This window comes from Stigmatopora nigra, chromosome 1, assembly GCF_051989575.1.
Source record: "Stigmatopora nigra isolate UIUO_SnigA chromosome 1, RoL_Snig_1.1, whole genome shotgun sequence".
NCBI lineage: Eukaryota > Metazoa > Chordata > Actinopteri > Syngnathiformes > Syngnathidae > Stigmatopora > Stigmatopora nigra.
The window spans coordinates 16675847-16699900 of NC_135508.1; the positions used below are offsets into that span (position 1 = coordinate 16675847).

The 24054-nt window shown below is 40.6% G+C and overlaps 3 protein-coding genes across 3 annotated transcripts in view; 2 read left to right on the forward strand and 1 right to left on the reverse strand.

Annotated features, from left to right (window-relative positions):
* Nucleotides 1-1881, forward strand: part of LOC144195835 (striated muscle preferentially expressed protein kinase-like) — a 29577-nt gene extending 27696 nt beyond the window's left edge. Inside the window, exon 41 of the mRNA XM_077715726.1 lies at nucleotides 1037-1881. Within this exon, the coding sequence (XP_077571852.1) occupies nucleotides 1037-1274 (238 nt within the window). The 3' untranslated portion in view covers nucleotides 1275-1881. The remainder of the gene's footprint in view (nucleotides 1-1036) is intronic.
* A 1433-nt stretch (nucleotides 1882-3314) lies between these two features.
* ctdsp1 (CTD (carboxy-terminal domain, RNA polymerase II, polypeptide A) small phosphatase 1) lies at nucleotides 3315-11753 on the forward strand. Its single transcript, XM_077718132.1, has 7 exons — nucleotides 3315-4134; nucleotides 7518-7666; nucleotides 7738-7839; nucleotides 7968-8024; nucleotides 8678-8770; nucleotides 9776-9961; nucleotides 10132-11753. Exons 1-7 carry the CDS (start codon nucleotides 4056-4058, stop codon nucleotides 10261-10263), a joined length of 798 nt encoding a protein of 265 aa, XP_077574258.1. The 5' UTR covers nucleotides 3315-4055; the 3' UTR covers nucleotides 10264-11753.
* obsl1a (obscurin like cytoskeletal adaptor 1a) lies at nucleotides 11349-23680 on the reverse strand. The gene is made up of 25 exons (XM_077718119.1): nucleotides 23502-23680; nucleotides 22103-23235; nucleotides 20726-20995; nucleotides 20372-20632; nucleotides 19621-19923; nucleotides 19045-19311; nucleotides 18686-18961; nucleotides 18308-18422; nucleotides 18022-18182; nucleotides 17653-17925; nucleotides 17288-17563; nucleotides 16933-17208; nucleotides 16564-16839; nucleotides 16215-16490; nucleotides 15845-16114; nucleotides 15501-15767; nucleotides 15153-15422; nucleotides 14788-15054; nucleotides 14438-14704; nucleotides 14265-14377; nucleotides 14044-14197; nucleotides 13801-13962; nucleotides 13416-13520; nucleotides 13078-13344; nucleotides 11349-12985 (listed from the first exon to the last, which is right to left on the reverse strand). The coding sequence occupies exons 2-25, from the start codon at nucleotides 23196-23198 to the stop codon at nucleotides 12705-12707; spliced, it is 6549 nt and encodes a 2182-aa protein (XP_077574245.1). The 5' UTR covers nucleotides 23199-23235; nucleotides 23502-23680; the 3' UTR covers nucleotides 11349-12704.
* Nucleotides 23681-24054: the final 374 nt, after the last annotated feature.

Sequence of the window (24054 nt, forward strand, 5' to 3'; positions counted from 1 at the left end):
AGAGTCGACCAAAACCATGAAAATGCACTTGATGAATATAAGTTATTGCCGTCACCATTATTTTTAATCTAAACAACACAAACATTTAATATATTTTTCAACATTTAGCCCTAGAAATGTGGCCTTAAGACTCAAGGTAGTTTAAAAAGTTAAAATGCTACATATTGGCAAGAAAGAGTAACATGTGTGCATGATCCTACACTTAGAGAAAATTATTGTGTACTAAAATATGCCTCTGAATATTGTAATTCATCCAGGTCCATTCATTCTCAGGGCAGTAAATCAATTGAAGCTTTTTTTTTGGTTGTCCTGTTGGTCTGGTTCTAAAATAACCAGAAAAGACCAGCTGCAAGGGATATAATGGCCTGAGACTATGTACTCAAACAAATATTGTAAGCCAAGACACCCACATACTACATCAGTTACCTACAAAGGCTGCAGTTTCAGCAGACATTCCACTTCCAAGAACATTACCACTGTTGTTGCAGTTAATCAAGGATAAATCCTTCTTATTGGCTTTGTGGTTTTTATTGGGGCCCCTCAGAATTGTCTCATCTCACATCTCATTTTCTGAACCGCTTTATTCTCACTAGGGTCGCAGGGGGTGTTGGAGCCTATCCCAGCTAACTTCGGGCCAGAGATGGGGGATAACCTGAATTGGTGGCCAGCCATTCTCAGGGCACAAGGAGACAAACAACCATTCCCACACACACTCATACCTAGGGGCAATTTTAGAGTGTCCAATCAGTCTACCATGCATGTCTTTGGAATGTGGGAGGAAACAGGAGTACCCAGAGAAAATCCACGCAGGCCTTGGGAGAAGGGTTAGGGTTAGGCAAACTCCACACAGGTGGATCGGCCTAGATTTGAACCCAGGTCTGCCACTCTGAGGCCAAAGCGCAAAGCCCTAACCACTCATTCACCGAGCCGCCCCCTTCAGAATTGTGTCTGTTAAATTATCAACTTTTTTATGTACACATGCAAGACCAAATATACAATAATGTGTGTGTCTGTGTGTGTGTGTGTGTGTTTTCAGGGCTCGGCCAACCGCTCGTGATTGCTTCACACAAGCATGGCTTCAGGATACTTACATGATGAAGCTGAGGAGGCAGACACTCACCTTCAGCACAGGCAAACTCAAAGAATTTGTGGTAGCACAGCAGTGCCATCGTGCTGAAAGCACAACCAAGCACAAGGTGCTGCTGCGCACCTATCAGAGCACACCCCAGTCTTCATCCTCAAATCCTGGGCCACACGTTCCCGACTCCAAGTGAAATTCATTTTGTTCCTGATTCGAAAATGTCTCATTTGCTCTCTGCTCTGTTTCCTTCAGTACAAGCAATCCTAAATCTACATACACAGGGGTTTTAACTTGGAATATAATGTGTAAATCCTTTCATAGTATCTGTCTGACTGCACATTTACCGCAATCACTCCCATTTTCAGTAGAACACATTCTAAACCTGATCACAAATACCCTCAATCTTGTTTTATATATTGCACCACCCAAGCAAATTTATACAATACTTTGAGCTGCTAATTTGTTTGGATGATTTAATTGTACTCCATTTTAGATCTCAAATTCAAATTTCTTTAAAGCTGTTTACTTTTTACATGTTAATTTATTTGCATGTGTGTGAGCGTGTAAGAATTTATGAATCACTTTTCAATTTACATAGCCAAAAAAATAAATAAACTGCAAGTGCTGGATTAGGATTATATGGAAAAAATAGGCTGCAATATTTGAATCTGTGGTTGTATTACAGGTAGGACACACACTGGTTAATTAGTGTAGTTCCTCATTCTTACACTTTGCTTGGTGAAATACTCAGTCAGTGCCTAGATTGGAGTCAAATCCAAAATAAACTTCTTTTAATGTGTCTTCTGGTTCTAATTCACATGTGATGAGTTAGTTGAACAACTGTTTAACACTGCTGTTACTATTTTACGAGACAGACTTTGACCGAAACAATAACATTTAATAATAGTGGTTGTGTTCTCACGCAGCAATGTTTTCTATGACGTTGAATGTTTGGAGATTTGTAAATGTTCTAATTTGCTGTGTTTATATGTGGGATTTTTTTTTCCAGACAGAGTATGTAATAAAGTACAATTTGCCTATATTTGGTCAAAGCCACTAATTTTGAATGTATGTATGGATGTATGTAGCGGCCTGGTGAAAGAGTGGTTATCACGTCCGCCTCACAGTACTGAAATCGAGAGTTTAAATCCTGATGGTTTCAAAACTTCCTGTGTGGAGTTTGGTTGTTCTGCATGGGTTTTCTTTAGGTACTCTGGTTTTCTTCCACATCCCGAAAACATGCTGTTGTAGGCTGATTGATTAGTCTGAATTTTCCATAGCCGTGAGTGTGTGTGAATGGTTGTTTGTCTATATGTGCTCTGCAATTGGCTGGCAAACAGTTTGAGGTGTACCCCTACCTCTTGCCAGTTGTTATATGGGATAGGCTCCAGCACCCCCTGTAGAATTTGAAAAGTTCTACACGATGTGATAAATTTGTCTTATGCTTTTTTTGTCAAAATGAAAACTTTCAATTAAAACATTAGTGATGGGTGTCTTTTCTTTCTTAAATGTTCAATCTTTTTTTGTTTTAACTGAAAACTTAACAAAAAACTTCATCCAATCTCATTTTTGAATAACAACATAAAAACTCTGGATGGTAACATATAGCTAGATAAGTAGGAAAAATGAAAATTAGCTAGGTCTGTTTTTCTTGCTCAAATCTTAAACCTTTTTTTACTTAAAAACTTCATCAAACTGCATTTTCAAGCATCAACTTAAACGCTGCATGGTTGCACTTATTTAGACAAAAATACCATAAAAGGACAAATATTTCTCCATTAAAATGAAGCAGAAACAATTAATAATTTGTTTTGCCGATTGTGGTATCTAACTGAAATCATTCACTTATTAGTGCGATATGAAATAACTAATAACCATCAAATTCCTCACAATGAAATGGTAAATGTATTACATGATTGATCAAAACGACATGAACAATTTACCACAAATGTTTATTTCTTTATTTGGGGAATTATTTGAAATTCATTGGATGAGGGGCCATTTTATATAAATAATTCCTGGAATAACCATAATCTTTAGGCAAAAAGTACTCTTTTGGAATCATTTGGGAAACATTTGATCGAGGCTCCTTTTCTGGAAAGCAGAACAAATGAATAATAACAAGAATATGAAACTATTTTTCCCCATTCAATTTTGAAACCAGTGCCGCCGAAAAGCGCAGCACGCACTTTTTTGACGCTCCCTTGTGTGCAGCTCGGCAGTTTCAAGGGTACCCGAACTGGGGCGTTTCTGAACGGCAACTCCCAGGAAAAGAAGCCACTGACTGACTGTCTGTCAGTCCGTCTGCCTGTCTGTCCTCTCTGCAAACTTTGTCCACCGCCGAATTGATCGCCGAGAATGCGCTCAATGAGCACAAACAACGACCAGGAACTTTCCGCGTAGTTCTCCACGACTTGGACAAACTTCTGGCACGGAAGCACCCGACATTTTGTCAACTTTAGCTGTGTTGTTCCGTGTTTTTCAGACGTGCGACTGAGACGAAATTTAGGTCTCACCACGGATTTTGTGTGTGTGTGTTTTTTTCCACACATTTTTTTGACGCGAATGGAAACGGTAAAAAGTTTGGACTAAGTTTAATGAGCGCTACTTTTAAGGGGCCGTCGTTAAAGTTGGGAAAGCGACAGACGATCGTGCTGGCGCCGACATTCCCTTACTCCTACTGCGCCACTTTAAGTGGAATGGGACGCCTTGAAACCTCCGTGTTTGGATCTTGAAACTGCTAGGGGGGCTCGAGCACCATATTGAATCAAAGTGCCAACTTTGTGACAAATGTGCCGCAAGTTCGGCCTTTTTCAAGTAGCGACACTAGCGGCCGGCCTGTAAGTAAGTGAGCGAGCTTGGAATGGAGGAGCTGTAAGCGACGAGTGGCGAATCTCCGCTCGGATCCAGCGCTCGTGAATGCGGCGGCGCACAAATCCGCAAGTTTGACGCGTGAGCACAGAGTTGGGACGTCATGGACCACCCGTCCTCGGTCATCACGCAGGTTAGCCGGGAAGAAGAGGGGACTAAAGCTGCTGACAGAACGGACAAGGGTGAGTTTTTAGATTTGTATTTGTATTTTTTTTCTTTACTCCGCTCTAACATGACTTTTAGGAAGCTTACTCTGCGCCTTCCACCCCCGGATTTCGCCCTCAAACACAACCATGATCGAATGCGCCTTTTTTTTTAACTGTGCAAAGCGTATTGAACGATGTTTGACTCGTAAAAACGAGCTTGGCAAGTTGCAAGAGTGAAAGTGACACATTGACGCATCTTTTTGCTCATGGCTGCGGGCCTCGAGTTTGCGGGGGCGGAAGTGACGACATCGCCGCCGCGTTACGTGTCTCACAAGTTCAGAGTAAACAAAAAAGTCAAGACAGAACAGACATCCTCTACATCTCCAAACTCTTTCAATCCAATGCTTGCAAGCCGCCATTTAATTTTTTATACGCTGTTGAAGTCCAACTGACTTTCTGGTGTGTATTTTTCTTTGCTACAGAAGTGCACTTCTTTTAGCTTGGGGTGGATCAGATTGCCTTGCTCAAGGGCATTGCGGTAGCGCCCAGGAAGCAGACTTGCATCTCACTTTTAAAAATACCCACAAAATTCCTGTGACTAATCGACTACAAGTGTATCATCAAATTAGTGGTCCTCTATTTTGATCGTTAATTACTCATTTACCAGAGCAGCGGTGGCGAATACGTGGCTCTCGAGCCACATGCGACTCCTAGCCAAAACATATGTGGCTCTTTGCTTTTTATCATATTTTGTATATATACTGTTGCTCTTTGCCTCATTTTGTGTTTGTCTTTTTTACTCTCTCTTAAAACACTCGGATTCGTTGGGGCCCATTAAAAACAATAAGTTAAATGTAAAAAAAATATTTCCCTGATTAGCTAAAATGCCAGATGTAACCCAGTGTAACCATCCACATGTACATAGGACATACTGTATGTATGTCGTGTATTTAGATCACCTATAATTTGCTAGCAGATGTGCCTCGTCACCCCAATATAGCTACTAGGCCTAAAATCACTTGTTTGTATTTGTGTGTGCAGTGTTTAAATTTAAGTATCCCGCAAAACGAATGTCATTTTGTGATATGCGTAAATCTTATCAGAATATAACGCTGTACTAATAATACTTTGCAACTTAAATAGTGACAAATGTTACATAAAAAAAAGTTTGTATCTTATTTTTCCCCGCAGAAAATGACCAAAACAAATGGCAGATTTTACTCTTAAAACCCCTACTTTAAAAAAAAATAGTCATGTAACTGAATTATCATTAGGTCTATTAAAAGATTGATTGTAAAATTAATCAATTAAGGTCATCTGACTTCTTTTTTTGTTAGATGATTTTGAACATTTTTCCCAGACCATGAATTAAGTACACCTCATAAAATACTCACACATCACGCTCATTGTAACTACGTTAATGAAGAAATATTTTTTACATTTTATTTGTGTAGTATTGCCTACAATTTGCCTTTCACACGATGCAGAGGTTTGTCAGCAATTACAAAAACTGGAAATCAAAAGTAGTGATTATATAGTAAAAAGATGAGGAAACATTTACTAGGCGTTGATGTGTAAGAAGGCGAGGAAACAAATTTACTTCACATTATTAAATGAAATTTTAGAATCAAAATGAATGTTTCAGGGCAATCTCGACCCCTAGTAGTGCTACAATCGTTTTCATCTGCAGCCATTTAATTGACTTAAAGCCGTAAGCATTATATAATACTCAAGAAAATCAATATTTATCAGATCTCTCCGGGATTCAACATCGAAAGGTAGAATAATTGAACTTACAATTGTTAAAATTCAATAACTTCAGCACTAATTTTATAAACGGGACTACGAATTGCAAATGTCCTTCAATATTGTATTTTCTGGGGTAGTGAACAACCCATTATTTTGTGTGTGTTGCCATTGAGTGAGATATGCAATATGACAACACCAAAATATTTTGCCATAATTGATTGTGCAACGAAAACAAAATCGTAAAATTTGGGAAAGATGGATTCCGTACCCCAAAGTCACACACTCGGGGATGCAAAACATCTGTTCTATTTAATTTTTTATTTAGACTCTAACTAATTAGAATTGTAATCTGACTTGTTTTTCTTCTTTTCCTAACTGCACCATTCATAAGATTTTACAGTCAAATACCTCAGCCCATGATTTTAGGGATGTTCATTCATTTTTACTGAACATTTCTGTCTTCACTACTACATTTTAGTGAAGGACACAGTAGTAGTGTCTCTGGGAGAGCCAAGTATCATGGTAAAAAGTTTGAGAACCACTGAATAGAGGGTCAATTCAGGTTACTGAGTAATCAGGGAACCTTTCAGTTATCATCCATGCCCTTCCAACAAGGCCAAACAACACTTTTTTTTTACATGCCATTCTGTCAAGGCTAAATCACTGACTCTGTACAAATGCATGTATGGGGTAATTGTTGTAAATTTGACATCTGACAACTGAAGCTGGCGAATGCCACACAGGAAAAGATGAACATAACGGTTCCTAACTGAAAGAGTTCTATTTATTCATATATGTTAAGACCGCCCGGTGAACGAACGGTTCGGCCAGTGTGCAGTTTGCATGTTCTCCCCAGGGTTGTGTGGGTTTTCTCTGGGTAGTCCAATTTCTTCTCACATCTCACAAACATGCATGATAGCCTGGTTGGACACTCTAAATTGCCTAATAAGTATGAGTGTGAGCGTTAATGTTTGTCTGTCGCTTTGTGCCCTGCGATTGGCTGGCCACCAATTCATGATGCCCCCTGCCTGGTCCCAATTGTACAAAATTGATGAATCATTTCACTTAAAAATACATCAATTTTATCAAAGGAGTTTAGTATTTTCTAAACATTTCAAAAAAATGCTTCAAAGAACCACAATTTCTGTAACAGAATTTAGGGAACCAGCTTAAACTGTTTGAATGCATCAGAATGATGTCAGCACAAAAGGTTGTAATGTAATATAATAATATTTCTGTAAAATAATAATATTTCTGAATGTTTTCAAAGAAAAGTATATGTCATTTGTAAAGAAGTAAAAGTCTGGACTCTTTTCTGGACCTTTCAAACTGTGCGAGAACAAGCCGCTTCCTGCGTCAATGCCCGCCTGTTTCCTCTTCCTGTTTTGTGCTTTGCTTGAGGCCGGCAAAGGGTCAGATGGTGTTTGAATGCTCAAGTGGATTGAAAGACTTTGGTCTGTTGGTAACACAGTCACATCCAGCTCAACAGGGAGCGGCCATGTTTGGGATCACAAATAGAATGTGAACAATAACTGAGGAGGGAGGGAAAAAAAGTCATTTGGAACTCTCAACTCTGACGTTTTCTAGGAGAGGTTTTGTTTTAGCCCAATTTATATCTATGTCATCATCAGCCTAAGTCATTTGCTGATCACTTCATTTTCCATTTACAGGTTCCACACCCTCACTCTCTAGCAAGAAGCCCCGAAGCGGTGGTTTATTCTCCATTTTTTCCTGCTGCCTTTGCCGTGACCAGCCAGAACCCTCGCCAGTCAACAACAATGCCCCCCTGCTTGTTGAGGAGAACGGCACCGTCTCCAAGGTGAGCTCCATCTCCTCTCCCCCCTTTTTGGTTTGAACATTTGACGTGACTCACAAGTTTGGGTGTTCCAGATCCAGGTTAAACCTCTACTGCCACCGGCCAAGTCCAAAGACGCCGGAAAGGTTTGCGTGGTTATCGATTTGGATGAGACGCTAGTTCACAGTTCGTTTAAGGTAAGGACTTCCGACCAAGTTTTTCTTGTTTCTTTCCACTTTTAGCCCTAAAAAAATGCCTTTTTGCTTCTAAACACTTCAGTTGTATTGTCTTCAACTAGACCAACCTCTGTATTTTCTTCATACAGCCTGTGAACAATGCTGATTTCATCATTCCTGTGGAAATAGATGGAACTGTACACCAGGTAGTGCCACACCCTCTATCTCAACTGTCATTATTATAATCGCTGAGTGCACAAGGTGCTGCAGGCTGGGATCTGGAGGCTTCCAATAGAAGACATGCCAGGGGCTCGGGCCTGATTCAAGTAATCCAGGATAGGTTTGTTCAGAAAAGCACAGCCTATTCCGGATGACTTGGTTCAGGAACGTGGCCCTCAGCCGCCAACCACAAAGAAATAACATGGAGGCATGATGCCCACTTTTTGCATGGGTCTGTGAATCACACGTTTATATTTAGCTCCACTTGCTTGCTCTTTTTTCAAGGCTAATAGTGTACATCATATAATGCTTGGCAATGCAGCTTTAACTCATCGAAGTGAACTAATCTTATTATTATTTTTTTTTGCATTTTGAAGAGAAGTGTTCTTAGGCTTTTGGTGACATATGGCTCATGACAATAGAGAAATTGAGAGATGAGAATTCTGTATTGGTTGTCTTACTTTAAGTACAGAATCATAAATAATGAACATGGCCGTGCCAGTTTTTAATTCTTAAAAAAGGAGAGAGAGAAACAGTGGGCTCCAATTGACACCACTGGTGAACTATACTTGCAATTTTTCAATTACAAGATGGTAGTTTGTAAGATCCAACCTGTTTTACCCATTGTTACTGTTTCTAGGTATATGTTCTGAAGCGACCTCATGTGGATGAATTCTTGAAGAGGATGGGAGAAATGTTTGAATGTGTCCTGTTCACTGCCAGTTTAGCCAAGGTGAGATTTTCAACCATTTTCACCCCCCATCACACATGATTTCTAAAAACCAAAATCTTAAAGCACCTCACAAGGCAGACACGTGTCACTATGATCCAGCGACTTTATCGTCTTTGAATCATCCCCTAAATTGCACAGGCCACACTATATAAGTTGTGGAAACGCCCCTTCATTACTTGATAGGTTTCTTTGAAGCCTTTCCATATCTTTTCACATCACTAGTCATTAGCCTGTCCACCCCCCCTCCTACTGTTTGCCCAATAAGCAAAGCAGCACTGCTTCTCAAGTTGTCATTGCATTGGATAACTTTATTCAATTTAGTTGTCACATACTTATATACATCTACATACAGGTCTAAATCCAATGTGTTTTCAGAGCCCTCATATATTTTTCTATGTAGGGATTGCTTTGTTTTCGCTTTTCTCAGCTTTCCCTTCCTTAAACCTGACCCTGGTGAAGTTGTTATATCTGAAATGCTAAAGCTAATTATTTGACCGAATGTTTTTCTTCTTTGATATTTGGAATCTTACATTTAAGCAGACTAAAAGCTGGATTGCACTAAAGCAGGACTGCAAACTGAGAAAAGGCCGTATGTTTTTTCTAACTCCAAACAAAATCAAGTGTACTTTAGTGCTAAATGAGGTTTCAGAAAGAAATTGATATAAATGTACTTTCATGTCAATTTTGATACTTTTTTAAAAAAGTGAAAACATTGCAATAAACATGTTAAAATGTAGTATCGGGATTAATCAACTCGTGATACGAATTGTATTGCCAGACATAATTCATTTAGCCCCCCTATGTAATAGCAATCATCATAATTAAACGAATAATAGAGGTATGTCTAACTCCACTGTTGTTGAGTAAAATTGTTCTGAGACAAAAAAAGATAGAGCTCCACCATGCTGCATATCCGGGTAGTTAAACAAGACATAATAATAAAAATAAAAAAAATAAGATTCAACTTGGTGTTCATCGTATTTGTCAATTTTGTTTGCAACTCAGTACGCCGACCCCGTCTCTGACCTCCTGGACAAATGGGGAGCCTTCCGCTGCCGCCTTTTTCGAGAATCCTGCGTCTTTCACCGAGGAAATTATGTTAAGGATCTCAGTCGCCTGGGCCGGGATCTGGATAAGGTCATCATTGTGGACAACTCACCCGCCTCTTATATCTTCCATCCCGACAACGCAGTGAGTCATTTCAGTTCTAGTGCCATTTCCTTGTGAATTTATTTCAGAATGTTTAGTTATTGAGCACGTAAGCACACATTACACGACCATTATCGATCGTCAGCCAGATGTTTCCTGTAAAACAAACAAAAAGTCCCTCAAACATTTACACTCTGTTTGATCATTCGTAGGTGCCTGTGGCCTCTTGGTTCGACGACATGTCCGACACTGAGCTTCTGGATCTCATTCCTTTCTTTGAGAGGCTGAGTAAAGTTGATAATGTCTACGCTGTCCTTAAGCACCAAGGTGGGGCCACAAGCTAACAGAAAAAGAAGCGCCGTACAAATGTGTGAGAACATACACACACACACACTCTCACTCCAGTGAGACGACTGCTTTCACTGCCCACACAAACGTAGACATCTTCCTACTTTAGACCAAGTGGGATTTCATTAAGTAGTGTTGAGGCTGCCACCCTCTGGTCAACATGAGAACTGGTCTATATTAAGTTTCCCTTTGCTCACTTCAAGAAGTTGCGACCACATGACGACCGATGAACATATGCCTTAAGGACTCTTATGAACTTCTGAGATTTTTTAGTACAATTTTCACAGATCAATAACAAGCATCCCAAATGTGCCTTTTTAAACCTTGCATGATTTTTAGCCAAACTGCTTAAGACAGACAACAAACATGCCATGGCCCTAAAAATAAAAAAAAAAAGTGCGAGGGTGTGGATTTTTTTGCCACTGAAGTTACATTTGCTGTATATGTACTTGTTTGACAGGCTCAATTCCATCTTTTCCAAAAGTGAAACTTGAACTCACTGGAGCAACATTGGAAGTACAGAATGTTACCGCGTGTCTAATTTGATTATGTTTAAGTCAATTGTCTTGTTTTCTTTGTATTCCTAAACGGTACTCATAGGCTGAAAACAATCGAATGCATGGGGTAAAAAGTGTGAGGATGTTATCTATATTTGAAGCAACAAAAAATACTTTTTAGTCAATTTAATCATCTATCTGATTGTTTTAAGATCCCTCAGCGCAGCTACAATTGTCTCTTCGTTTTCTTGTCTGTGAGTAGGAACCCTTAGTGCTTTGGTTCAGGGTGGTATTGCGAAAGACTGCCTGGGTGTCACTTGTCATTTCAAGTGAGTTTAAAGAAGCTGTTTGCCATCTAGCAATATTTTATCCCCCTTGTGTGAATATCACAAATTCATACAGATGCAGATGAATGAGTGTAGAATTTGCTCTTTGAAATGACTCCACATAGAGACCAGGGATGCATTTTAACCAATCATTTTATTTTATTTTTCAGTATTTCTGTATGTTTTTGAAAATCTTCTCAATCATCCTACTCTTTCTTTTTCCTAAATAATTACTGATTTCTTAACTTCTTGGCCCACATGGCTACCCCGAGGGGGTCCTCTGATGCATTTCATTTTCCCTCTTATGGCAGTTGGCTAATCAGCTCAACCATTTCCCTCATATTTGACTAAAAAAATCTAAATAAATTACTTAAATGAGCCTAACTGTTCTAGGCACATAACAATAAAATGTTTGTCTGGTGAGCTCACACCAGGAGGCCACATGGCCACTACTGTACCTCACGTTCAGTAGACTTGTTCACATATTTTGCACAGAAACAAAGCCAACAAAAGTCATTATTAATATATGGAACATCCATGTTACTGTAGCTATGATTTAATGGGTGTAACCTAATTTTTTTCAACTGTTTAATCATGCCACATTATACATGAACAGTTTGTAACAATGACTTTTCCCCCCTCATAAACTCTAAATGAACAATGTTTGTTCTGTTTTGCTCATTCATCATGTGAGAGATGTGTCCTTAAGGGTTAAAAGACATTTATGGGTTTTTGCGATGTGCTATTGTACCTTATATTCCTGGGAGTCCTGGGTTATTCAATACACTTATTATTATTATTATTTTTATATACTCATTCAGACGGTGGTTATTTTCACTTTTTTTAGTAGGTTAACTATAGTCAATTTCTACTAATTTCATCAAGTTTCTTTTTTTTCCAAATAGTTTACTTTGGAAGACCTCTAAGAAATTGCAATGCATTTCATTGCCATCTCATTATGCATCGCGGAAGCCGCCTTGTGGTTCACTCGCCTGACTTTGGTGCGAGCAGGCACGGGCTCAATTCCCGCTGGTGGTGGTATGATTGGGAGTGCAGATGGTCATTTGTCTCTCTGTGTCCTGCAACTGGCTGGAGACAAGTCTAGGGTGTAGTCTGCCCTTCTCCCGAAGACAGCTGGGTTGGGCTCCAGCAACCTCCGCAACCTTTTCGAGGATTAATGAATGAATATGTATCGCTGTCTTTACAGTATGTGCTCTGTGAAGTAGCGACCAGTCCAAGTTGCAACCCATTTCTCGCAAACTCACCTGTAGGCTACTGTGACAAATGGTTTTAGGTTGTTAAATGTTGATCAATAAAAGGTATTGAAATTATAGCCTTCAAAAAGCATTAGTTGCCTTTTTCTTGTCTTAAAATTGATTCAAAATTGAAAATATATTGAAAAAACGATTAGGGTTTTCTAAAGGTTAGGACTTGAGACTTGCAGGTACTTAGAGATAGCCCTACTTCGGTGTATAAATAATAGTGATGACTTACTTGGTGCTCATTTCTGTTTAATAGTGTCAGTGTCAAATAGTGTATATTTTTAGCAATTAAATGTTAATGTAAAAAAGCAGAAACCTGAACATATAGCAAACAAAAATCCAAAATTTTCTATCATTTGCCTTCCCTCACACTAAGATTGGCACTACTCTTTGCCTTGCCCACATTGAACTTCACTAGGCCACTCATGTCCACACTGGTTTGCTTCAGGGTGAGTTTGTGCAAAGTGCCATGGTTCTCAAGGCGGACTGAGGAGTCGGGTTGTATGTTCTTTCCATTCAGCGACCAAATGGGGGGTCTGCTGATAGCCACAGAGATCTCGCACTGGAAGACCGCTGGTTCATTCTCAATGACTTCCACGTCCTGTAGCTGCCGCACCACCACAAGTTCTTGAGCTGCACAATTCATAAAAATATTGGTGTATGCTATGTTTGATAAATAATACAAAGTGTGATCTAAAGTGACTTGCTTTAATCTATCGTTTTACCTTCCACCATGAGTTTAGCTTGGGAGATATGCTCCCCAACCTTAATACTGTAGATGCCCTCATCCTCCACTGCCACCTGATGAATTGTGAGTTTATGGGAGCAACCATCGACTACGAGATCTACTCGATCAGAAGGGGAAAGACGCTCTTCACCACGATACCAGGTAACACTACAGCGAGCAGAGGATGTAGTGCACTCCAGGATGACACGGTGTTTCTCCAATGCTGTCCTGTCCCGCAATGGTTTGACAATGTAGGCTGGGAGTTCTGATGCAAGAGGAGACATGTTAAGACAATGACCACAAAGCGCTATCCCAGGAGTTGCCCAGTATGTATACCTTCTACTTCGAGATAAGCCAAAGATTCAACATCTCTGCTCACAAAGCGTATTTCCCCAGCATCCTCAGCTTTGACATTGCACATAAGCAAGAAGTGTTTGGTCCCTGAAAAAGTAAGTAAAAATTTGTTAAATAAGGTTGAAGTATAACACTTGCTAGAGACAGTTTAACAATTAATGGTGGAGCGATGGTGGTTTCGACTTTCTACCAGTTAGTCACAATACTAATAAGTAATAGTAGCAAATGTTCAGTTAAATGACACAAGAATGTCTTGTGTATTACAAATTTTTACTAAAGTATATGTCAATTTGGACATACAGGTACAATAGATTCAAGTTTAAGGGGGTGATTTTAACCATGTTCACATTATTTGGAGCGAAACGACCTTCTGTGCGAGTCTTGATGGTGTCAGTGGGCCGGATCTTTTGGCCATCCTTATACCAGTCTCCGCTCACATTATCCAGGGAGACCTCACACATGAATACTGCGTTCTGATCCTCCTTTATGTATAGGTCCTCCAGATCTTGCACAATCTTTAGATCATGCTCTGTGAACATTGTAAAGAAGTTCGGATCAATATGAATAATCATAATGAATGATGTATAGTATATGGTGTTTTCAAACTCACCAAAAACTTTCAAGGAACCTGAAGTGCTGCTTTCCCCCACATCACAGGTGTAAATGCCAGAGTCTACCATGGAACACTGGAGAATCTGACAAAACTTCTTTCTTCCCATGGAATAGATCCGACAGTTCTTGTCTGGTTTCAGCTCAGTTCCATTCTAACTCACGAAGATGGATAAGGGTAATTTTTATGATTTATTCTATAAGCAAAAGTAATAGTTTTACCTTGAACCATCTGACTTCAATGTTTTGCCGAGATAATTCACATTCCAGAGTGGCAGGAAATTCTTCTTCCACACGCATGTCAACCAGCTCCTTTAGGATGGTAACTGGAGTTTCTGTTGATATTATCAGTCAGTTATACTTAAATAATTGGAATGCCAAAATGATGGCTTTACCTTTAATAGTGAGCCTGGCACTTGTGCGCACCCCTTCGGCTGAGAACGCAATGGTGCATGTGTCTTCCAGGGTGAGGTTAGAAAGGGTGAGCCCATGGACTCGCCCATTGGTACTCACCCTAAACTGGTTGTTTGGCTTAATGCGGATACCATCCTTCTGCCAATTTCCCTCCACATCAGTGTGTGACAACTCCACCTCAAAGGATGTAGTCTCTCTTTCTAGGGCTTCCTGGTCCGTCAGTCCTTTGCGAATTGAGATTTTGCGGGCTACATTGGAAAAAAAAGTAGAATTAAAAAAAAAAGTCTTTAAATAATCCTGGATAATGACAACCTATTGTTTGACCACTTACGCTCTACATTTAGCTTGACCTGGGTCCTATCATGCAGAGTCTCACAACGATACGTTCCGCGGTCTGACAGATTTAGATTGTGGATGGTCAGACTACGTTGACACCCATTTTGATTGAGCGAATAGCGGGGCCCAGGCTGGATTACAACTCCTTGTCTCATCCACTGCACCTCGCCAGTCTCAAGGCTGATCTCCGTCTCCAGGGTGGCATCACCAAACTCTTCAGCCATGACAGCTTCCATTTTCTTAGTAAACGTAACCTGAGCCTCTGAATAGAAGCAGAAATGGACGTTTTGATGATGCACACAGTTAAGGATATTTTCAGGTGGTATCTTACGTGCCTATTTTGCTGTCATGATGTCATACCTTGGACTCTGAGGCTTGCTTTGGTTGATGTTCCTTCAGCCTCAGCTGTGATTTTAGAACAGTCCAGGACCTGGCACCTTCTTATCACAAATGTGTGACATAAACCATTCTGTGCAACCTGGACACGGTCACTGGGTTTGATCAACTCGTTGTCCATGTACCAGACCAGCTGCACGTCCTCGGGTGAGACAACACACTTAAAGGTAGCATCTTCTCCTTCTAGCACAGTTGTGTTTTGAAGCTCAGTGAGAAACTCGACCACACGGGGCACTGAGGTGACAGAACAATGTGTTTGTATTAATGTGTGCAATACAGGGGAGGAATGAGAAAATGTGAAGCCCTTCTTACTCTTTACTGTTAGTTTTGCCGTTGTTCGGTCATCTTTGGACTCGCAGGCATATTCCCCGGAATCCTCTCTTGTCAAACGATGTATTGTCATACATCGCTCGACTCCATCTGCTCGAATGGTGAACCTCCTGTTCGGAGCCACCTCCACACCATTCCTAAACCACTGCACATCTGCTTTAGGCTTGCACACTTCACAGCGAAGGGTGACCATTCCATCAGCATGGGCCACAGTGTCTTGCAATGGCTTTAAAAACTTTATTCTCATTCCTGCAATGCAATTATACTGCATTTATGTATCGCTTCAACATTAGGATAAGTGATTTTATCAAATATATGTTGCATACCTTTCACCAGCAGGCTGAAGTGAATTTGGTCAGAGTTGACATCACAGGTGTACTCGCCAGCATCTGAGCGCCTTAAAGGTGCGATGGTGAGAGTACGTTTATGGCCATCCATTAGTTCCTGAACGCGTTCACCATCAACCAGTGTCCAGTCTTTGAGCCACCGCACCGTAGCGCTCTCTTTGGACACAAAGCTTGTCAAGGTAACACTTTCTGCCTCGTAAGCAGTTACTACAATGTCATCTTCCTTACAAAGAAAGGTCACTGGAGGCTCTTTCAGAGAGAAAAACAACCAACCAAAAAAACAAACAGTAAGTTAGTTCTTATACTCTATGTCCTGCAATTGTGACAATACTTGAGTGAATGGCTTTACCTTGAATCCTGACAATACTGATCATCTTGTCATCTACGGCGTCGCAAATGTACTTTCCAGAATCTGACGATTGAACATTTGAAATGATGATTTTCCTCAGAGTACCGTCGCATTCAATATAGGTGCGAGAGTCATTGACAATCAACTTGTCATTGCAATACCACTGGACAGGAGCATTTGCACAAGACACCTCACAAGCCAGGATAAGGTCATCCCCTGCTGCCAACTCCTGAAAGTCTGCATCTTTGGAGTTGCCCACAATGGTCACTGGAGGCTCTGTGGCAGAGTAAGACAATGATTAGTTTCCAAAATATGATTCTTTAATTTGCTCGTGTCCATTACATGCTACCTTTCACTGTAACCTGGAAACTGATGTTATCATCCTCTGCATCCAGAAAGTACTCTCCAGAATCAGCAAGCTCGGCATTGAGAATAACTAGTGAGCGAAAAGCACCTTCTTCCTCCACACAAAATCTTTCATCACACTCAATTCGATTGCCATCCTTGTACCATTTGGTTTTGACGTTGCTTCTAGAGAGCTCACATTCCAGAACAATGTCATCGGAACATAGTACTTTAAGGTTTGTGTCAATCTCAGACTTCCTTAAGATATTCACTGGATGCTCTGAGGTTAGGGAATTACACGTCAAATATGTTAAGTTACATTATAGAAAATAATACTGAATTACTATGAGAAAATGTCAAGTTCATGCCTTACCCAAAATTTTGACCTGGAAGTCAACTCTATCATCTACAGCATCACAGCTATAAGTACCAGAATCCGCTAGAGATGCAGAGTGAATTTCAAGACGACGCAGTAATCCGTTCTCCGTAGTGGTCACAAAATTGCTCTCCTCTATTTCTTTTCCATTTAACAGCCACTTCACTTCTGCATTGAGACGTGATGCGGTAATCTCCAGAACAATTGACTTCCCTACAAAACTCTCCAGCTTCCCTTGTGTGTTTTCAGGAAGAGAAAGTACCACCGGTGGCTCTAGATAAATGAAAAAAAGGTATGTTACTTAAAAATGTTAACAAACCTCTTTATGTTAGATATTGTCGTCAATATTCACCGTTAACAGTCACGATGAAGGCAACTGAGTCATGTTCAGTGTCACAGACAAACTCTCCTGCATCTTTCACAGAGGTCACCGGTATAACCAGTCGGCGTTTGGCCCCATCGACCTCCAGCATGAGGTTTGGACCCTCCTCCACCTCAAGGCTGTCTTTGTACCATGTGACATTCGCGTCAGAATGTGAGATCTCACAAGTTAGCTGTAGTTTAGTGGAAGCCAAGTGGGTGAGTTTAAGTTCCGTTTCAGTGGGGGAAATGATTCGAACTGGGGGATCTGGTGCAAAGTAAATACCAAAAACACCATGTAACTACATATTCAACGTGCTTTGGGTGTAGGTATGAAATCAGAATCTGGATTCTAACCTGTGACAATCAGCTGAAAGAATACAGAGTCTCCATTTGTCTCACAGATATATTCCCCCCCATCCTCCTCTGTGCTGTGGAGAATGGCCAACCGCCTGTAAGGTCCCTCGCTTATCAAGTGGATATTGTTGCTCTCTTCCACTTCCTCACCATTCTTGAACCACTGCACCTTCCCACAGGTGTGAGACAGTTCACACTGCATGTGAATGTCCTCTGAAATGTAACGCTCCATCATAACATCATCTTTAGGCTCCACAATCATCACGGGAGGTTCTGCGAAGGAATTACGTCAATTGTTTGTTATTGTATATTGATATAACTCTTTCTTTCTTCAGTTATATTACTTGATCTTATTTGCCTTTAACCCACCTTTGATATTGACAGTGAACTCCATTTTGTTGTTTCCCGCTTGGCAGCAGTAGCTCCCCGCGTCCGACGTTTCCGCAGAACGGATAATCAGCCTCCTGAGGGTTCCCTCTGCTTGCAGAGTGATGTTGTCACTCGGCTCAATTTGACAACCATCCTTATACCTGGAAAAGAATGGACCAAATTCAGTTTTATGAATACAACCACAACAACTATATTGATAAACACTCAATGTTTACAGAAAGGTACAACAGCATATTTATTCTTTTTTTCTGAAGGGATTACTTACCCCACAATTTCAGCATCCTCTCTTGAGACATGGCAAAGCAGGACCACGGGGTCAAGCTCCATGCTGGTCTTATGAAGGTCTTCTTCAAGGGGTGAACTGAAGTCCACTGGTGCACCTAGAAATCAAATTATTGCTTGCAAATACATTTTGACCATTCAGGATGAACCAAAATTAGACACATTTATTCACCAAATTTACTTTCTCAACATTTTTTGGTCCGATTTGCAAAGTTTAAACTCTCGTGCAATGAAGATTAACCTCAAACTTTTGCTAACTTGTGAAAATCTGAGACGACTTGTGAGCAATGTATATTACAGTGCCAAGAGTTAAATTATACACACATGAGTTATAGCATTAGAAAAAAATCACACACTTTACCTTCAACTTCAACCATGAACGTGATTAGATCTCCTGATGTTTGACATGTATACACTCCAGCATGATGTTTTTCCGCAGAATGAATCACAATTCTCCTCATGTTCCCATCTGATTGGATATTCAGTGCATCGCTCACCTGCAGCTCATTGCCGTCTTTGAACCAACTTACTTCAGCTGAAGGGTAAGATACCTCGCAGTAGAGCACAATTGTTTCACCAGTCTCTACACTTTTCCTACTGTCAGATTCCAGCAAAGGACTGAATTTTACAACCGCAGCTGAAAAGTCAAGTACATACAGCATTTACTAACACATTTTAAGCTCAGTTAGACAATAATAGTCGGCAGACTGCTTCACGTACGTTTAACCTTGAGAACAGCTGAATTCCGCACGCCATTGGCAATGAATGTGATCTCTGCCGCATCCTCGTCGATTACAATATTGTGAATCACTAATGTATGCTCTGTTTTGGACTGTTGTATTGAGTATCGTTCACCATCTTGCAGTTGGGCACTGTTCAAAAACCAGGTTCCAACAGCCGGAGCAGACAACACGATGGAAAATAAAGCGTCGTCTCCCTCTGCAACCTCCAAGTCAACAAGTTGACTGCAAATCTTTATTCCTGGAACTAGAGAAATGAAGAAATAAGGTATTTTTTTAACGATTATATTGACATTAATTGTATATTTTTTACACAGTGTAGGCAGAGGTGGCTAAGTCCAATCCTCAAGAGCCCGTATCCAGTCTGTTTTCCCATATCTCTCTCCTCTACCACACGTGAATCAAATGATTAACTCATCAGCAAGCTGTTCACAAGATTGATACCAATCCAGATTATTTGATTCAGGTGTGTTGGTCGAGGGAGGCATGAAAAAAAGACTGGATAGGAGCTCTCGAGGACCGGACTTGGCTACCCGTGGTATAGGGTATAACTAACCTAGATGGACAGCTTTAGGAAACTCTACATGACCACTGCGGCCATATTTGTTAATGCAGCAAACCCTGAAGCGGTAATTGCCCTCGTGAGGCACACTGTCACTGAAGATCTCAGTCGAGGTGGCATTGTCAGAGGTAAAGCATTTCTGCCATTCTTGTGAACCCACTTCCTGTCTTTCCACCACAAAAATGGAGCGAGTTGTCTGGTTGTACGGTGCAGGAACCCATGAAAGCAGGCCGCCATTTGGGCCGTCCAAATCCATTTTGACTTGAAGTGGACAGATTGGTGGACTGTGCTTTGTGGCTTCAAGAAAAGCATGATGATTAGAATCATTTAATCTCTTTCCATCAAAATATGAGAGCACAATTATTTTGGATCTTGCACCCATGTCACCATCTGTCAATGTTTATGTTATGTAATGGAACAAAGATTTTAACACTTATGTAATAGTAATTTAATTGTTCTATGTTAAATTTCAATTTATTGAAGATTCTTCCTAAATCAGGTGTAATTTAAACTAAGCATAAAACCTTTTCCGCCTGCATAAAATAATCTAATTTCTTAAGAAAATAGTATTTTGCATAAATAAAAGCACACACAGCAATAACTCTGATATACATTGAAAAGTCAAATATCCTTTCTGCAGAAGTTTGGGTGTTGTAAATACAATTTTTAGACTCATACCCATTATAATTATCTGTGTATATATTCATTTATAGTGATTAATTTAGATAATGGTATTACAGCATACCTCTTACTTTAAGACGTGAAGAAGTCTTGGATCTTCCAGTGACAAAAGTCACCACACCCGAGTCTTGGTGGGTCACGCAAACAAAAACTAGAACATGAGTTTTCCCAAAAGACTTGAGGATCGTCTGTTGTGTCTCATGCTGCTTTAGCCCATTTTTGAACCAATGGATCTCCATGTCCTCATCTTCCACTTCCACACAGAATGTGGCATTCTCACCTTCAAACACCTCTACCTTCCGGGGAAGTTTACGTATGATTTTACCTATAAAAAATATATATATTTTAAATCAACATTTCTAAATATTCACGCAGGTACAATTCTCTGAAATATAAATTTTGCCCTAATAGAGAATACCTTTTACCGACAGTTCTGCTATGCTTTTTGCCCCATCTGGCGTCTCGCAGAGATACACCCCATCGTCATCCATTTCCAAATCTTGAATGGTGAGTCTTCGCCGACTACCATGTTGCTCAATCCCATACTTGGTGTTGGACATCAGTTTATTATCCTCACGGTACCATATGGCTGGGGATGACTCATCCAGAACCTCACATTCCAGAACAGCAACACTCTTCTCCCTTGCCTCCACATCTTTTAAAGGATGCTTAAATCGCACATGTGAGCCTCAAAAGAAAATATAGTGGAAGCACATGATTATTTTTGACTGATTTGTGACACAGCATCTATACCAGGGGTGGGCAAACTTTTCAGCCCGGGGGCTACATTGACTGTAAAGATTTGACAGAGGGGCCGGGTCAGCACAAGATACGATACTTATAAAAAAACTGCATCCGTCAACAGTAAATATGAAACATAAACTGAAAAAAAGGACTAAAGTGTTAACATACTCATTGCTCATCATTAAAGTAAAAAGTATAAAGTACAAAGTAAAGTAAAAAGGAATGTATTAAGAAATGGGAAAATGTAATTTAAAAAAAGATAGAGGGGCTGTAAAACACAAAAAAACAATAAGAGTGGACATGCAGAAGCGGCTTCTGCGTGACGGCACCATCTTGGGGGAAAAAAAACAACAACATTAGTGGACATCGTCCAAAAAAAACCTAGCGGGCCGCATATGGCCCGCGGGCCATAGTTTGCCCATATCTGATCTATACATTTGGTAAATTCAGTAGTATAAATCGCTGAGCATACAACATTTATCTCTACTCAATGCACTTTAACTATGCTGGCTTTATGCGAAATGTGTTGTACTAGATTTATGCGTGCATGGATGTCAGTCAACTGCATTCATATTTAAAGTTTTATGCAATTTAGAGTGTACTCTTTGTCCAATGGGAATATTTTGGGATGTGGAAAGAGTTCAAACGAAGTATATAAGCATTAACATGGACTAGGAGGATGAAAAGCATACAAATAAGATATCAGCAATACATTATTTGCAAATGTCCATATTAACTGCTGAATGTTATTGGGTTTTAACTGCCCCTACCAATGATCTGCTTGAATTTGCAAACCCAGAGGTGACTTTGAAAAGAGTAATGCTTCAAAAAACGGATGGACAAAGTCCAGGGATTGACAGATGATCAGTCCAAACTGTACCCAACCTCTGACTCAAAGGCAGCTGGGATGAGCTCTAGTATTCTAATGATCGTGACCAGGCTTAGCTGTTAGAAATTGCAAAATGTTAGACATTGTGACACCTCAGACCACGACTAATAATGTGCATTGTTGTTATCTAGGAAAATGACTGTTGTATCAGTTGAATCTTACCTTTGACTGCCAGATGAACAGCACTGAGAGTGTTTCCAAGAGCATTGGATGCTGCACATACATACAGTCCTGTGTCCTGCACTTTACAGTAGAGAACTTTCAGTGTGTAAAACCCTTCTCTGTCCTCAAATATAAGGTGCCTTCTGCCCGGCTCAAGGTGTTCTCCATCTTTCTTCCAGATGATCTCTGGCTTTGGCTTTCCTGTGACGGAGCAGCGGAACTTGGCGTGTTTCCCCTCTGCCACCACAAATTTTTTCGCCTGTGATGCATTGGCCTGTGTTTCCTCTCTGAACCTTCGTAAACCAGGTATCCCCCCTCTTTGCGTTGGCGACCACCGGCCGGATTTGGCGCTGGCTTGCTTCTCTGGTACAGGTTCAACAAGGAGGACAGCACCGGCCATATCCTCCCCATTGCAGTTTAGAGCTTTGCATGTGTAAACTCCTTTGTCAGGTACACGAGTTCGATATATGTTAAGTTGGAACCATCCACCGTCTTGAACGCTAATGGAAAAGTGAGAGCTCTCAAAGATGTCGTTGAGTTTCTTGCCATCTTTTTCCCATAAAACCTCTGGCAAAGGCGTGCCCCAAACTTTGCAAGAGAAGGCAGCATCCTCTCCTCTCTTTACTTGCAACGATAGAGGCTTGATGAGAAACCTTGGTTTGTCATTGGATGTTAAGTCAATATCTTGCTCAAACGTATCTATCCCATTTTCTCCCACGTGGTTTCCATTCTCTACTGGGCCATCTTCATTTCCATGCCCATTCTCTATCACATCATTGACTTCCAGTTGCTGGTTATTTGCTTCCACTTTCAGGGCAGCTGCAGCATAAGTTTCGCCAACACTGTTCCTGGCTTTACAAATATATTGTCCCGCATCCATCTCATTCACATCACTGATGCTCAACAAGAAGAACTTTTCCTCTTCCCAGAGCTTGTAGCGTCCTCCAGTGACAATCTGAACGTTTTTGTGCTCCCAGATCACGTCAGGATGAGGGTCTCCACCAATTTGGCATTTGAGAGTGGCAACAGCCCCACTTTGGACCACAACAGGCCGCGGGTAGCCCAAAACACGAGGAGCGCCTCCAAAAATGTCCATGATGTTGTTCTTTGATTGCTGAAGTACTCTGTTGAATCTAATGGCAAATGAACACAAAGTATGTGATGTTTCATGGTATTGCTTCTTTATACATTTATTGATTTAGTATGTTTTCTAATCCCAGTTGGCACTATGACTCAGAAAAGCTGTGCAACTAAAAAAAGGCACGAAGGAGCAGACCACGTGTTAGGCAAACTGTTTCGTGGCAAGTTACTGCTTCAGAATGGTGAGTCTGAACACATTATGATGTAAGTGTCGTCATATATAACTGTTAGTAGTCTAACTACCAAAAGGGAGACTCACCAGTTTTGCCAGAATGTTTGCTTCACAGCCTCACGCTCTCATTTTCTCAGGCCGAAAACATTTTGATTCCACTGACCTTACGGTCCTTCTCTAAGTGATTAATTCCCTTGCAATGTATAAGATTGGCTGGTTTTCTGCTCTTCATATGGATGCTAAGTGAGGTGTCAGTTTTCTGGTCCTGCTTGTGCTCTGGTGCTTTGGCAAGTAAAATGGCGAGTGTTTGCGTCAGCAACCGGCATTGTCGGGCATCCTGGGAGAGCGAGGTGCATTTGGGAGGGCTTTCGCAGCTGCTCTCACTAGTCTGCAACCCCCCAGCCCATCACTAAAAATATCGTCCACTTCTGTGACAGATAATGTGAGGCTTTCCGCCATCACTAAAGATAGCAAGGAGGCCGAAATAGAAACATGTGCACTGAGTTCAACCTTAAAGAAAGAAGGACACTCTTGTGGTCTATTCTTTTGGGAAGTTTTGTGGTGTTGACATTACTTCCACTCCTTGACAATTATACATTAATAATATTATACTCTGTATTTATCCTTGAGCATTTTAACA